The sequence below is a fragment of the Malus domestica genome, chromosome 10 (assembly GCF_042453785.1).
Source record: "Malus domestica chromosome 10, GDT2T_hap1".
In the NCBI taxonomy this organism is placed as follows: Eukaryota; Viridiplantae; Streptophyta; class Magnoliopsida; order Rosales; family Rosaceae; genus Malus; species Malus domestica.
In genome coordinates this window covers 39721796-39737163 of record NC_091670.1, presented here as the reverse complement: position 1 = coordinate 39737163, position 15368 = coordinate 39721796, and the positions used below count along the sequence as shown (strand labels likewise).

Sequence of the window (15368 nt, the reverse complement as noted above, 5' to 3'; positions counted from 1 at the left end):
AGAGAGAGAGAGAGAGAGAGAGAGAGAGAGAGAGATTAATATGAACTAGCGCATTGTATTTCTACGGCTTGGTCAATTCAATACACATTCATTCACCTTATCTTAGTTATTCGCATGTGAAATCTTCATCACGGACGTACGTGCGTAAAGAATCTCCACTACCTCTCTCTCTCTCTCTCTCTCTCTCTCTCTCTCTCTCTCTCTCTCTCTCTCTCCTCCCTCCCATCCAAGTAGTACTATATATATATTGGGAGAATAAACAGTTCCGCTACAGCCAGCATACTATAGTCCAAGGGCATAAATCCCACGTACCTTCAAATCCATATAATTGTTGTCTCCCGTAGAATAATTTCAAGATATGAAAACTATGGTTTTGATCACTCGACCCATCTACTCTTCTTGGGGTTCACATTAGTTTCCACAAAACCTTACTCAATCTCAATGGTAGCTAGCCTAAATGCATGCTCACTACAACAACAACAACTGAGAATATATAGTTACTGAAATTAGTTGTTTAGGGCATATCAATAGCTAATGAGGTTATTGGCCACGATATTAGGCGTTTTACCCACCCCATACTCTGTACAGCTAACCTTATCCTTAGTAGCTATCGTGAAACATCATGTCAAACAGTATCATGTCATACAGTATAGATTCAGATTTTAATGTGAATGGTTTGAAAATATCAGCATTCTTCCAAAACATAATTTCAAATTCAAAACCAGCTAATGATATCATCAACTACAAAGTACAAATTAAGTTGAAACGTACATCATATAAATGAAAAACCAACATATATTACCCACCTTGCAACAACAATTGTCTCCCATCTCTTGTATACCATTATACCAAATTAACCCCATGTTTCCCCTCTAAACACACCATCCCCATGAACAAAAGAAGAAAAACAAAATTAGTTCCTTCTGATCATAGATAAAGTAAACCCACCAACCCCAACCTAGCTAATTATAACCAATACATATGAGATTTAGGAAACATTGTCATGCACATATATACACATACCAAATAAACACACCAACTTACTGGACTAGAGAGGGAGGTGTTTGCACCAATGGAGGAGACTTCAGCTCTGTGTAGAAGATGTTGATTACGATTATGATCATGATGATCGTTGATAGTACTCGAGGCAGTGAGACGAAGAAGATCCGAGGTTCCTCTCAGCGCAATTTACGGGGGATTCTCAACCCTTGATTAATAAAACTTATCAAGAAGCCGATTCTCTTATTGCTGCTGACATGATCACTCCGATCCCAGCTCCTGCCATCTTCTTTCCAATACTGTACCCTTGAACTTTCTTTTACAAGTTTTTCCAATTTTTTTCTAGTTTTTTTTTTCTTGAGCTTTCTAAAACCACACACCAATTCACTAAAAACCAATAACCAACCAACTAATAAAAACCTAAAAATGACTCTAATTAAGGAAAAAGGAGGTTTTGAGATCGAAAAATAACGTTGACGATAAAGTTGGGTTTTGCTAGATCAGTGAAGAGACTGAGGACCCAAGATTTGCCGGATCATGCCAATTAGAACCGAGAGTCGATGAGTTCCAGTAAAGAGTAGGATCTGAGAGCCCCATCTGCTCCGTGATCTGATTCTGGCAATTCATATTACCATTCACATTACTGCTGCCATTGTTATTATTCCACTCTAACCTGTTTTGGCCACCATGATCTTCTACTTTCACGTCTTTCGAGGCACTACCAGCCTCACCGTTGCTTCCGGCCGCTATTTGAAGATCTTCAAATGGTAGCAAGGACTGGAAGTATTGATTATGCTGATGAGGCCCTCTAGTTTGAATATCTTTGAAAGCACCGCCATTGATGAATTTAGAAGCAAGCACAGAAGCCACAGTTGGAGCTGTGGTGGATGGGGAAGTACTAAACATGGAACTATAATTGGAAGGAAGCGATGAATTTGAAGCGGGATTAAACCGGTTTCGATAATTATCACTGGACATCATATTAGTACCTGACGATGATGAAAACCCTAATCCCAGCTGAGCCTGATGATTCAACTGATGAAGATCAAACCCTGAAGCAGTATCCATAAAAGGGTTACTAGACAACCCATAAAAGAGCGGATTGATTTGATCGATGTGGGACGGGTGTGAATTAGGGTTTGAATTATTATTATTAACAGCAGCAGTAGTGCTAGGAACTGAAGAGGAAGAAGACGGAGTTCCACCATCCATGGCTGATGATGTTGAAGATGTCGAGCCAGGCCTCTTCACGCGCTTGTTCTTTCGGCATCCTCCACCGACTGGAACGTTGCGGAGGGTCCCACCTCGGGTCCAGTAGCGCTTGCAGGCCTTGCAGAAGTGCCTCGGCTGAGACAAGCTGTAGTTGTTGTAGTAACAGAACTTGGTGTTTGACGAATCGCAGCGAGGGCACTTTAGGGCTTGCTGTTGGAGCTGGAGTTGTTCTTGACCTGGTTTCTCCATTATCCGATTCGCCGACGACGACGTCGATGAAGACATAGCGTTATTGTTGTTGTTCAAGCCCCTTTGATGATCTATATCATCGATTTGAATATCCTGCTGCATCTACAAAGATCGAAGGGAAAGGAAGGAAAAGGGAAAGAAAGAAAGAAGGTTAAGGCGGTGGTGCTAGGGTAAAAATAACTACATCACAGGAGAAATATTCTGTTCCAAGAGCTAAGCAACAAAAGTTGTGTCATGGTTTGTCTAATAATTGAAATCTAGAGAGAGAGAGAGAGAGAAGGGAACCTGTGGCCATTCGTTAGTAGTTGAAGAGATGAGTAGAGCCATCTTCTCATGATCACAGTTGCTCAACATGTTTTTTTCTCTTTGAGAAGGGAATCGTTGAAACGATGAGTAAGAGGACAAAGAGCAGGTGGCGACATGAGTCTTTCTTGATGGAGTTGAAACATTATGACTATGAGAGAGAGGGAGAAGGAAGGTATGTTTTTGTACAACATTTTCATACCATGACATTTGATGTAGACAACCACATCATTTGAATTAATCAGATTTTTAATTTAGTTCATTATTTAATAAACTAATAATTAAGAAAAACTAGTTAATTAAATGATTATTATGGTATACGAAGAGTCTTTCTCCTTCATTTCTTTGGGTTTTGTAAATTTTTCAAATGATGTGGTTGTCCATATTAGATGTTACCTAAGATGCTATAAAAATATGATATGAATAACATTACTTGATTAATATTAGATGAGAATTGGTTAAATAATTGTAATTAGTTATTAAGGGTTAATTACTTTGAATCTAATTTCACGTGATGGTTGTGGTATAAAATCGGTTTTGAATATTATAATTGGAATTAAAGGATGGGAAAGAATATTGAGGACATTCGAAATCCGAGAAGCGGACAGGAAGGTAATGTGACATTGGAGATGAATATTTGGGAGGTTCAAGAAAGAGAGAGAATTTTACTAAGGAATTGAAGCTAATCACGATTAAATAACACATTCCTATGATTAACAACATACATTCCTTTAATTTGCATAGAGATAGCAGCAAACTAGATAAAGAGTAGAGGGAGTCCCTAGAGCTCCAGTATCCGATGCGGTCTTCGTAGCAAAATCTCACTTCCTCTTTCTTGCTTTTCTTTTACTTTGTTTATTTGATAAAGTTAAGTATGAATATGTATACTATAGTACAAACGAGAAATGCTAAGGAGATGGTTTTAAAAATGAGACTTTCATGCATTTTCTATCATCTTACAATTTAACAATTTTCATGCTAATATTATAAAATATTATGTTAAAAATATAAAATAACATAGAGTTCCACTTTTAAACGAATCCCCTTAACATTTCTCAGTACATATATGACCCTCAGCTCCCATGTATCAACATGTTACTTTCCACTACAATAATCTAATAATAATCCAAACTGAGTTGTGTAATTATTAATTTGATGGGACATCATATTGTGGAAAATGATTTCTCTTCAATAGCAGCTTATAAAAAGTGGATGAAAACGAGCTTACAAATATGTTAATCATGGACAAGCATCTCTCCTGAGCAATTCCCTAGGGATCCCAGGGATCCCGCAATCTTGTCCGTTCATCGTATATCGTGTGGTCAAAAATCATTTAAATTTTAAATTTTAAAATTCAAATATGAATAGTACCTAACGAAAACTGACCGCACGATATAAAATGAACGGACAAGATTGCGGGATCCCTAGGGAATTGCTCAGGAGAGGATCCTGGTCCGTTAATCATCTTGCTAATTATGGAAAGTAGCAAGTGGTATTTGTACTAGTAATGCTAGATAGTCTAAACTTGTAGATTAAATTTGCAAACAAAATGATGTGTCACCAATAGGAATGAGCACGTTTATCAACACTTTCAATTATCAACTTCTATGTAATTTAGTTTACAAAATTTAGTTTATAAATTAAGTAGCCCTAGCATTACCTTTATATTAATTGTATTTTTTTTCTTCAATTTATAGGTCTTTTTGCATGAATAAATTGTTGACCATAATCCGTAAATTGCGCTGTAAAAATCAACATAATCAGTTGTTCGGATTAACAGTCTAACAACCCTAACTAATATCCTATGTTGTCTTCTCTAACTTGTGGAGGCATGTAGTGAACTAAACTAATGGTAGGTAGGGTTGGAGATTATATGCAAAATAAAGGAGGATTATATAATAAGCACAACATATGTATAGGAGGAGAAATTTTTAGTTGTAATAGGAACACAGATGGTACACCACGTGTTTTTATGTAAGTGATGAAATTTTTTAATTTTTAAGTTATTAACCTTTTAACACACATAACTCACCATTTATATAAGGACATATGATGTACCACTTCGTGTGACGGTCACATTGAAAAATCTATCGTATAGGAGGAAAATATTCATACCAAATAGGAATTAGTGGAAACTCCAAAAAGAAAAAGACAAGAGGGCACCATGTGGCGGTCTACATCCCAGAGACTACTGAAAACACAGACCAAAGACCACCACGCTTTATTACCGAGAAAAATAAAAACAGAAATAAAAAAGCAAAGAAAAACCGTTAATGGTGTCACAAAGAAAGAGAAGGGAGAGATATAACTGTGGAAATCAAACCAAAGCTAGCATACAGAGCTGCAGTTTCAATCAAAAAAGAAAGAAAAAAAATAGAGAGCTGCAGAAGCAGAAGTGAATTGCATGTGGAGGGCAGCTCATCGGCTCCTAAAAAGAAAAGGCATTCGGAGGAGGGAACAAACGGATTTTGTAGTCTCCCAAGGGATCTTCTCCTCCTTCCTTACAACCCATCATTATTCTTCTCCCAGTGAGCACCTCTCTCTCTCTCTCTCTCTCTCTCTTACAGGATACACCGTTACTTAATTACACCTTTAATTGGTAACTAAACTAGTACTATTATGCATGTTGCTGCTCTTTACTAGATTGAGATCATGTATATTCTATCATCTGGTGTAAGACTTTTTTACTACAGAATTAAAGTAGCTACTGGCATGTTAGGGCAATTTAGATCCTACAACTACAACTTGGTTAATTTAATTGTGCAACACCCAATTTACTATTAACCAAAATTGAAGCCACCCACCTCATGAACAATAGTTATCCAAAACATGGATATTATCTTAATCTACTTTGGTTGTTGTTTGCTAATAGTTTTTTTGGGTTTGAATTATGACGATAATGCTGGTAGCTGTTGCTCATGGACAAATGTACTATATTGGAGGTCCACTGATAGGCCTGGTGGGCACCCATATGTATATAGGTGGTCAATTGTGAATTAATATGCACTCTCTAATATATTGTAATGGTACGTACTTATTAGTACAAGAAATTGTTTCTTGTAAAACTTGAGTAAGAGTATCCTATCACATCATGACAATTTGTATTTTGAATTTAGTTAACTTCAGTGGCGGAGTCGGAGTTTTATAACAATAGGGTCATAATTTTGGTACAAAAAAAAAACTTCATTGAATCATTTCGTCGAGCTTCTGGTGGGTACCCTTTGAGTTATGTTGCGTTCTTCTGAGGCCTATCAAGTGAGGTTTTTTTTTATCAAATGTTGTTGCACATCATAAGGTCGCATACAAGAAATAGAAAAAGAATGACAAAAGAAAGAAAGAAGAAAATCTACAACTGTACATAAGAAGCCGCAGCTGTATATATGGGTCATACACAAATATATATATATATGTAAAAATATAATGGATGTATTAAGCTATTTACCTATGATCCCATACTCCGCCACTGATTAACACTATTATGATTTCTTTTAGTGTGAGAATTGCGCTAGTTAATAACCTTAACTAACCAAATTTGTTTCCTACAACAATGTGTAGGAATTATCATTTTATGTATCTTACATGTAAAAGTGATGTACAGTAATTAAACAAAAGAAACATTCACACAGTTGTGAGTGTGAGGGAAAACAAGATGACAGGAATGGAGACTGGTTTGAGTAGTCAAGGTAGGGATAGGTGGCGAGTGGGTCCCACTCACCCACACCAATTGTCACAGACCAGTGATGAGGCAGTGACCACACCCAGCAGGCCACAGCCCACCCCCACCACCATCGGACAACACAAGAGATTCCAGTTTGAAAGAACATGAAGGAAACCCAAAGCGCACTAAAGGCTTAAAGCTTAGAGAGAAAGAAGCCTCCTCCACCTGTTTCCATTTTAGAGAGAGAGAGAGAGAGAGAGAGAGAGAGGATTATGGGGACCAGCTGAGCATCAAATCCAAGCCAACTGTATCCATCACAGGCTGACCACCGTTGCAATTCATGCAATTTGCAGTCGACAGACAAAGATCTCACTCCCCATTTCCATCGTCTTGCAATGGATTTTCTCTCTATTTAGTTAATTTATAAAATCATTTATATGAGCACCTATTTCGATTGATGGTATGGCTCAAAAACTTAATTAGTGAAGAGACAAATATATAAGGGTTTTTTTTTTTTTTTGGTCGGAAAATATATAAGGATTTCGGGACTCAGAATTTTTTGAAACATATTCTAATACCATATTAGACAACCCTTACTAAAAAATGTACAACAACATGTATATATTAAGCTAACATCTCGACTTAAACCTCAAAAAAAAATGTTCCATATAATTCTAGGGCATATTAACTTTGGTTGCTTCGATTTTGTGCTGTTCATACACGGAAAGGGGTGCGGATCGAATCAGTACCCTCCTTTTGGAATTTAATTTTTTATCTTGAAATATACCATACATGGAATTTATAAATACAGATAATGATGTGGAAGGAAGAATGCGAATGGAGTCTTTCTAGAACTATATATTCCATTTGACGACTGCAGATATATATCCATCATGTACCTGCATCTGTACTGATATATTGTGTAATGCAACGATAATGTGGCCACTTTTTTACACAGAAGTAAGAAGATTAGGTCATCCTCATCGACATGGAGTCATGGACTCGTGTGGTACAATTACAAAAACACATGATGATGACCGACGACCCAAGTAGGGCTAGCTTGGGCATATTCTGCTGGGAGATCGATGACCTAATCACGTCACAATTCCATTTCCACTAACCGATAATACAGATGAGTGCCAAATTAATTAGTACTCAACTGCATGCAATTGCAGCATGTGATTCTATTTCTATATTGTATGCCATTTAAAGGTGCAGTAGTCAAACAACTCTCTCTGCTGCCTAATAAAGTGATTATGGGATTTAAAAAGTATTAAATTCCAATAAGACGTTGGTTTCAAGCATATAATCTCATTCAGCTCGGCTTTACGCATCAATCTGTGGATTTGATCTAATCTTTTACATCACATTCCCTTATTTTTGCTTCAATATGTGTCATTGATTTATATTATTAGAGAATTTTAATTATGAGACTTTTTTTTTGGGTAAGATGATATTCTTTCTTCTAATTTATTAGGGTATGAATTCCAAGTGGAATGTAAGGGAATGGATAAGCATGCTGATTTAGAGATTTAACCATAAAATCAATTGGCAAAATGGAAAATAGTCAAACTACTCATAAACTCATGCAAGGTTCATTCTTTCTCCGATGTGTTCATACTCTCAACATGCCCCCTCATGTATGGCGAATTTTTTAGCTTAACATATGGACACCACAAATCGGTGATGCGGAGCACATATGGCCGTTGGGCTTTACACATGAGACAACCTACTTTGATACCATGAAGGAAGTTGAGATTCCACCATATAAAACCAACTAGTAATATGAAGAATAACCTAACTACTTATAAGCACATGCAACTTCCATTCTTTCTACACATGAGATTCAAGCTGCAGAAACATGGAAAATTTTGGCCGAACTTACATGGCCTTTACTTGTAGGTCATTAGAGAATCTAATTAAATACCTTTTATTATAATGTCAACATGATATTGTTTAGGATTAAACTCAGCTGGAAGGACTAGCTAATTGCTATATAGAAAGTTTCAAGTGCCGCCGGTCCCGTGGGACCTGAGAGTTTTCGGGATTAATAAGGACAGTTATCTAATTGGATGTGCCCTTAAACCATTTTCTTTATTTTCTAATTTGTTGATGAGTGTGAGAGAGAGAGAGAGAGAGAGAGAGAGAGAGAGAGAGAGAGAGAGAGAGAGAGAGAAGAGAGAGAGAGAGAGTCCACATGTTGCATGTATGTTGGTAGACATGGACTAGGGCAGCGATGTTGATATATGGAGGTTTCTTCTATGTGAAAATGTATTTTAGTTGATGATTATACTTTATAGTATAACGTTGGATCAAAAAATTGTTAATTAATACCATAATGGTAGTGAGAACCGTCAATCGCTCATCCTTAACAAGTTGTCAACAGATCATTCTTTTCCTCTTATATATTATTATAGGAGAATGCACATAAATTAAAGAACATCGAGGGATTTGTAAATCACATATTATCATTCCTTCATAATTTTATATATGGTTTGGTAATCTTACATTGATATGATTACGTTGCTCTTAAACTCTTTTGTCCATTACCAACAGTACTGCTTAAGGAAAATCAACGACAAAACAAAAAACATTTATTTTGAGTGGGTATGATTAATCAAAACTATAACAATAATAATAGAGATGTGTTATTCCCACCTCCAATATCTTATCTTCACACCCACCTTTTTATGAATGTTTTAATTACAAATTTGTCCATTTGTAAAATGACTAATAAGGACCTTAGTTACCCTCTTTTGCATTACTTTTTTTTTTAATAGAAAAGAAAAAAGAAAAGTTTAGGCGTGATAACTCTCACGCTATGTTTACAAAATTTGTCTCCCTTGAACCCTAACTCATCCTTCCCATCTCCTTTCATTCAAAGAAAGTAAAATCATTCAGAGAAAACAAAAAGAATGAACTTAGAAGATGACGTTTTTAAGGAAGAAGTAGATGATTATGTTTCCGTTGAATTTGTAACATCTCACATTGCCCAGAGGAGTGGATCTTGTGAGCCTTATATGTATATTCTCATCTCTACCTAGTACGAGGCCTTTTGGAAGCTCATTAGCGTCGGGTTCCATCGGAACTCCGAAGTTAAGCGAGTTTGCACGAGAGCAATCCCATGATGGGTGACCCACTGGGAAGTTCTCGTGTGAATTCCCATAAACAAAACCGTGAGGGCGTGGTTGAGGCCCAAAGCGTACAATATCGTGCTACGGTGGAGTTGAGCCCGGGATGTGGTGGGGGCCTGGGTTGGGATGTGACAATTTGGTATCAGAGCCAATCCCTGACCTTATATGTATATTCTCATCTCTAATTATATATAGGGTTATTTTAGGAATAATAGTGGGTGGGGAAATAAGACAACGAAGTGGGTCTATGACACACCCCGACCTGGAATGTCCACTAGGACTCCGAATCAAGCTGTGTTGGCCGACACCTAGAAGGTGACGAAGCCATAAAGTGTGATGGTTTGGAAAATTGTGAATAAATTTAAACCTAAGAGTGCCTAAATACCAGAGTGCACTGGTGAACGGGAATGAACCCACTTCACACGTGATGTTAGAGTATAAGCAAGAACAGAAAAATGATATAAGAATCGTACCCTCGAAATAGTCTCCGATGCTAAGAATCGCCGTGAGTCTTTGGTGATAATAAAACTCAGCTAATAATACCTGGAGGGTGAAGACAAGATACGGGTGAGTGGCCATGTAAGTAAAATACTAATAGAAAACATATAACACATGTAATCCTTCGTTACAACACCTGTATAATTTCCAGAGAAATCATAATATACCACAACACAACATCTCATCAATAATATCAAATAATCATGCGATTAATAACTCATAATAGTACGCAAGTCGGAGTCACCTCTAGTGACCTATACGACATAATCGTATCTCATCAATCATGGCTAGCATATAAGTTGGAGTCACCTCTAGTGACCTATATGACATATTCATATCTCATCAATCATGGCTAGCATATAAGTCGGAGTCACCTCTAGTGACCTATACGACATATTCATATTTCATCACATATCTCATCAATCATGGCTAGCATATAAGTCGGAGTCACATCTAGTGACCTATATGACATAATCATATCTCATCACATATCTCATCAATCATGGCTAGCATATAAGTCGGAGTCACCTTTAGTGACCTATACGACATATTCATATCTCATCACATATCTCATCAATCATGGCTAACATATAAGTTGGAGTCACCTCTAATTACATATACGACATATTCATATCTTATCACATATCTTATCAATCATGACTAGCATATAAGTCGGAGTCACCTTTAGTAACCTATATGACATATTCATATCTTATCACATATCTCATCAATCATGGCTAGCATATAAGTCGGAATCACCTCTAATGACCTATATGACATATTCATATCTTATCACATATCTCATCAATCATGGCTAGCATATAAGTCGGAATCACCTCTAATGACCTATATGACATATTCATATCTTATCACATATCTCATCAATCATGGCTAGCATATAAGTCGGAATCACCTCTAATGACCTATACGACATATTCATATCTCATCACATATCTCATCAATCAATTAATACCGTATACTTGCTTGAATTTACTTAAACTTACCTGAACTTACCTGAATGTCCTATGTTCACCTTTGCACTTCAGAGCGCTCACAACAACACAATTATATATAATGCATCATATGCCAATTCATATTCGAATTATAGACTTATATGCATGGCATTCAAGGCATAATCTCATTTAAACATATTTCTGGGAAAATATCAAGTATATAAATATATACTGAAAACCAAAAGCCCACACACATTGCTCAATTCCTTAAACAAGGCTATGATCTCGATTATTTAATCTCATTTCTTATATGGTTGCATCTAACGTCTCGTTAGACTGCCTATGTACCCTAAACAGGGATCAAGCCATTTGTTGTTCGCAAAAATCATTTATAGTGATACGCATATGGATAAATCACGAAGAAATCTAACTCAACCATTTCATAGTATTTTATAACATATATATATATATATATATATGTCATGGCATAAATTTCTTAGTTTTATTTAAAAACATTATAAAATTATAAATCATAAAACATATGATGAGCAAGGAAAGATCCACTCACCTGGAGTCCGTGCTACAACTTCCTAGCATAACCATCGGAGAGTCCCGAGCGATCGACGCCTGCGGCCAATTATTAACCACATCTCAGAATCCTCATCACTAGAATACGTAATTCGCATAAAACACATCCTCAAGGACATTCTAAAATAGTTTGAGACCCATTGACCATAAGTCAATCGTCGATCAAAGATGTCAGGTCTACAACCCTGTATAACTCGATCCGGAAGATCAGCAAATTAGATTTTCAATCCGAAACTTCCAAAGATCCACATTATGCTTCTAGAATAACATACTAAAATTTTATTGCGATCCAACGGTCGGATCTCCGTCAATTACCCAAAATCAAGTGGCGGTTAACATTTATTTTATAAACTTACACATCCAATTCGGGAAGATCCGTACGTCGGATTCCTGATCTTTAAGTTCTATAGTCCTCAAATATTACGTACTATAATGTATTAAAGTTTGGTGACTATCCAACGGTTAGATCGTCAATTACTATTCTAATCAAATGGTGGACCTTAATGGGACTTTGCCTGAAATCTGCAGATTTTACAGATTTCCTGAGCGATCTTTAGAACTGCATATCTCACTTGTTTTTCAACCAAATTCAACCTATAATATACCAAATCGAAGTTAGAGAAATGTAGAATAAAATTATACCAGCTTGGAGTCCAAATGGTGGCCGGAGGTGGTCGGAAAATGGTTTGAAAGACGGCTGTCCGCGAGAAAACTGGTAACTCACCGGAATTTCTGGGCAACCTTTCAACATCCATAACTTTGTCAATACTCAACGAAAACAAGTGATTTAAAAAAATGAAAATCATAATTCTTGACGAGACAAAGAAATTGGTACCTTACAAGATAGCTATCTAGCTGTGATTTGGCCGAAAAACACCTCGAAAGTGGCGGAGGCTGCCGGAAACTAGGTAAACTTTAAATCGTTATAACTTTCTCATTTCTCCACCAAATCACACGATCCATACACGAAAATTCATCTACACAACATGAGGAATCAATTTATACCTGTGACCAAGGCCAAATAGGCCGGGAAGAGCTCCAATTTCACTCAAACCCGCCAGAACCCTAAGATGGGTGTTCTTCAATTCGACTTCCTCAATGTTCCAACAACCCTACAACTAATTGGGTCTTGTTCTTAGGTCCAGGGGGAGTTGATTAAGGGTGTTGGTGGGTGAAACTCGCCGGAATTTGCTCGTGTGGGTGCGCGGGTGTACGGATGGGAGGGGAGGTTTGGTTCTTCCTTTTCTTTTCTTTTCATCTTCTTCTTAATTGATTGCTTCCCCCACCCCCTCCCTTAAAAATCTGATTGGCCCTCTTTTTAATAAACTAACTTAACTTTTAACCCAGGAATTAAATAATTCCCACAATCTATAGTTCACACCTTCAAACGTCCGTATCTATACCATTATAATTCGGACTTATAAATGGTTTTTGCCTATGCGTTCGTATTAACGAATATTACACAATTACGCTAAAAGAATAAGTCATACGTTCCTCTAGACGATGGTCAACAGAAGTCAAAATCCTCGTCTTTAGGGCATATTTGTAATTTCACATTTTAAAATTTATAAAATAATAAAATTTGGGACGGGTTGTCACAGTCTAGCAGCTCTCTTAATTTTTTAACTTTTTATAGTGGATGTAAATATAATGTGGGTGGAAAAATAAGACAATAGGGTAGGTCTAGCAACTCTCTAATGATATAAAGTTATAAACCTACATTCTTCAATTGGACCTTGGTGCTCCTTGATAAGAAATTATAGAAATAGACGTCTCGTTTGAACTTGAAATCTCTTATTAAATTGAGAAGAGAAATTGTGAGATTCCCTTTTTATTTTTATTTTTATTTTATTTATTGTGAATATTATTTTTAACTAGGATAAGTTATTGATGGATGTAAGCATTTTACCAAGGTGGACGTTTTATGCATGTACCTATGCATATTGACAATACTAATCTGTTTTATTTTTTTTTACTAATAGTTAACTTTATTAATTACCACAAGTGGCCATTTACCACAGTGGTGGAAAGGTGTTAAGCGATTGCATGATGGTGCGAGTTCAAACTCCGTTGTTGGTTAACCTAATATCTAATCTAACAAAATCTATCGTTTAACCAAAAAAAAAAAAACTGTATTAATTACCAAGCTAAGTTTATTTCTGTTTATACCATATTTAGGGCCTCGTATTTAGATCTCGTACAAATACTCAGGGGACTTAAATGTAATTATGGGATAAAGGAAGGGGCAAATATGTAATAAGTGAGGAGTCCTTATTCTATAAAAGGACCCCTCACCCTTACAATTGAAGAGGCCTCACTCTCACTCTCAGAGGCCATTTCTGAGGCCTCTCACCCCCTCTCGAAGCTTCCTCACATCCCCTAAGCTCTCTCTCCCTCTTCAACAGATAAATATAATACAATCAGTGTGGACGTAGCCCAAACCTTGGGGTGAACCACGATACATCTTGTGTTATTTACATTTCATGCAGATTCACGGTCGGATTTACGTTGTACCAAGACCATCCGGTTTTGTGCATCAACATTTGGCGCCGTCTGTGGGAATCGACACGAAAAACTATGTCGGTTCTTTTTCATTTTTCACCTCCACCGTGAACCTGCACAATCACTGCAAAACCCATGTTTCCCGCTCCAGCTCCCGGTCACGGCGGCAGCAATGGAAACACAATCACTCATATCTCTCTCTCCGTGCCTTCTGCAGAGTTTTATAGAAGAAAATCTTTTGCTTTTCATTAACAAAGTTTTACAAATCTGGGCATAAACAAGCGGTGGAAATATACAGATCTGGGCAACCCATCTCGCTGACGCCTACAACCGTCACGTGGCTGTCGTAGCCTCTTCCACTGTCTTGGGAGTTAACCCGCTCGACTCCACCCACTGTCCCCTCCCTCCCGTGCTCTCTTCCAACTCTCTGCCGCTAGTCGACCTTTCCCGCTATCTTCCACCGACTCAGTCCACCTGGAATCCCGACTCAGTCCACCTAACCACGACCGAGTTCACGACTCAGTCCACCTGAAACCGCTTTCAAGCCCAGGGTTATCGCCGCACCAAAGCGATCCGATCTTAATAACGGCCCAACCGAGCCGATCCGGTCCGCCAGAGCCTTAACAATTTACTGGCCACCCCTTCTCGGCGCAACAGCTATGGTAATCCGGCGGTGTCCAATTTGGCGAAAAGCAAGCAGAGACGAATAGAGCACCTTTAAAGCTTATGCCTCCGACCCTTGCAGTGGTGGCAGAACATGATTGGATGAGAGACCGCGCCATTGTTTACCCAGAGGAACTTCGGAAGGCTCAGGCTTGTGCAGAGGACATCGCCATCTGGGTCAAGCAATACATCTCACTTCGAGGTCACGAGTTCTCATATTAGGTAGGAGACAAACACCCCCCCGAGTGGTGACGCCACACAGCACAATCATCTCCGCCTGTATATTCTGTCAGAAATTGAGCCAGGGAAAACATGTTTTGCTGTCATTACCTGGATTCCACACAACATTTGTTTTGGTGGTTTCCTTTTCGATCTCTTGGGTGGTTACAGTTTCGAAACAATGAGAAACGCAGAGACGGAGGAAGGAAGAGAAGAAGGAGGGGCTAGGGATCTGGTACGACGTCATTTGCCTCCTGAAGTCGCAGAAGCTCAGCTCTCCGCAGGAGGTCAGGGCTAACCACAGACAGCAGGGTAACACCACCGACAACGTAAATGGTGAGAACCTGCTCGAGTCGGGGGACCCTATACTCAAGAAATCAGTGAGGTAGT

General features: G+C 37.9%; 1 protein-coding gene and 2 long non-coding RNA genes across 4 annotated transcripts; 1 reads left to right on the top strand and 2 right to left on the bottom strand.

The window, feature by feature from the left end:
- Positions 1 to 691: 691 nt before the first annotated feature.
- LOC103446389 (dof zinc finger protein DOF1.4) lies at positions 692 to 2929 on the bottom strand. Its single transcript, XM_008385488.4, has 2 exons — positions 2746 to 2929; positions 692 to 2562 (listed from the first exon to the last, which is right to left on the bottom strand). Exons 1-2 carry the CDS (start codon positions 2812 to 2814, stop codon positions 1495 to 1497), a joined length of 1137 nt encoding a protein of 378 aa, XP_008383710.3. The 5' UTR covers positions 2815 to 2929; the 3' UTR covers positions 692 to 1494.
- Positions 2930 to 4980: 2051 nt separating this feature from the next.
- Positions 4981 to 7758, top strand: LOC103446390 (uncharacterized). The gene is made up of 2 exons (XR_011571880.1): positions 4981 to 5291; positions 7380 to 7758. It is a non-coding gene; the product is annotated as an uncharacterized lncRNA (long non-coding RNA).
- A 3827-nt stretch (positions 7759 to 11585) lies between these two features.
- Positions 11586 to 12872, bottom strand: LOC139189076 (uncharacterized). Of its 2 annotated transcripts, XR_011572579.1 has the most exons (4): positions 12600 to 12872; positions 12430 to 12498; positions 12237 to 12335; positions 11586 to 11779 (listed from the first exon to the last, which is right to left on the bottom strand). It is a non-coding gene; the product is annotated as an uncharacterized lncRNA (long non-coding RNA). The 2 variants fall into 2 exon arrangements; XR_011572578.1 differs by lacking the exon at positions 11586 to 11779 and having other exon boundaries at positions 11924 to 12335.
- Positions 12873 to 15368: the final 2496 nt, after the last annotated feature.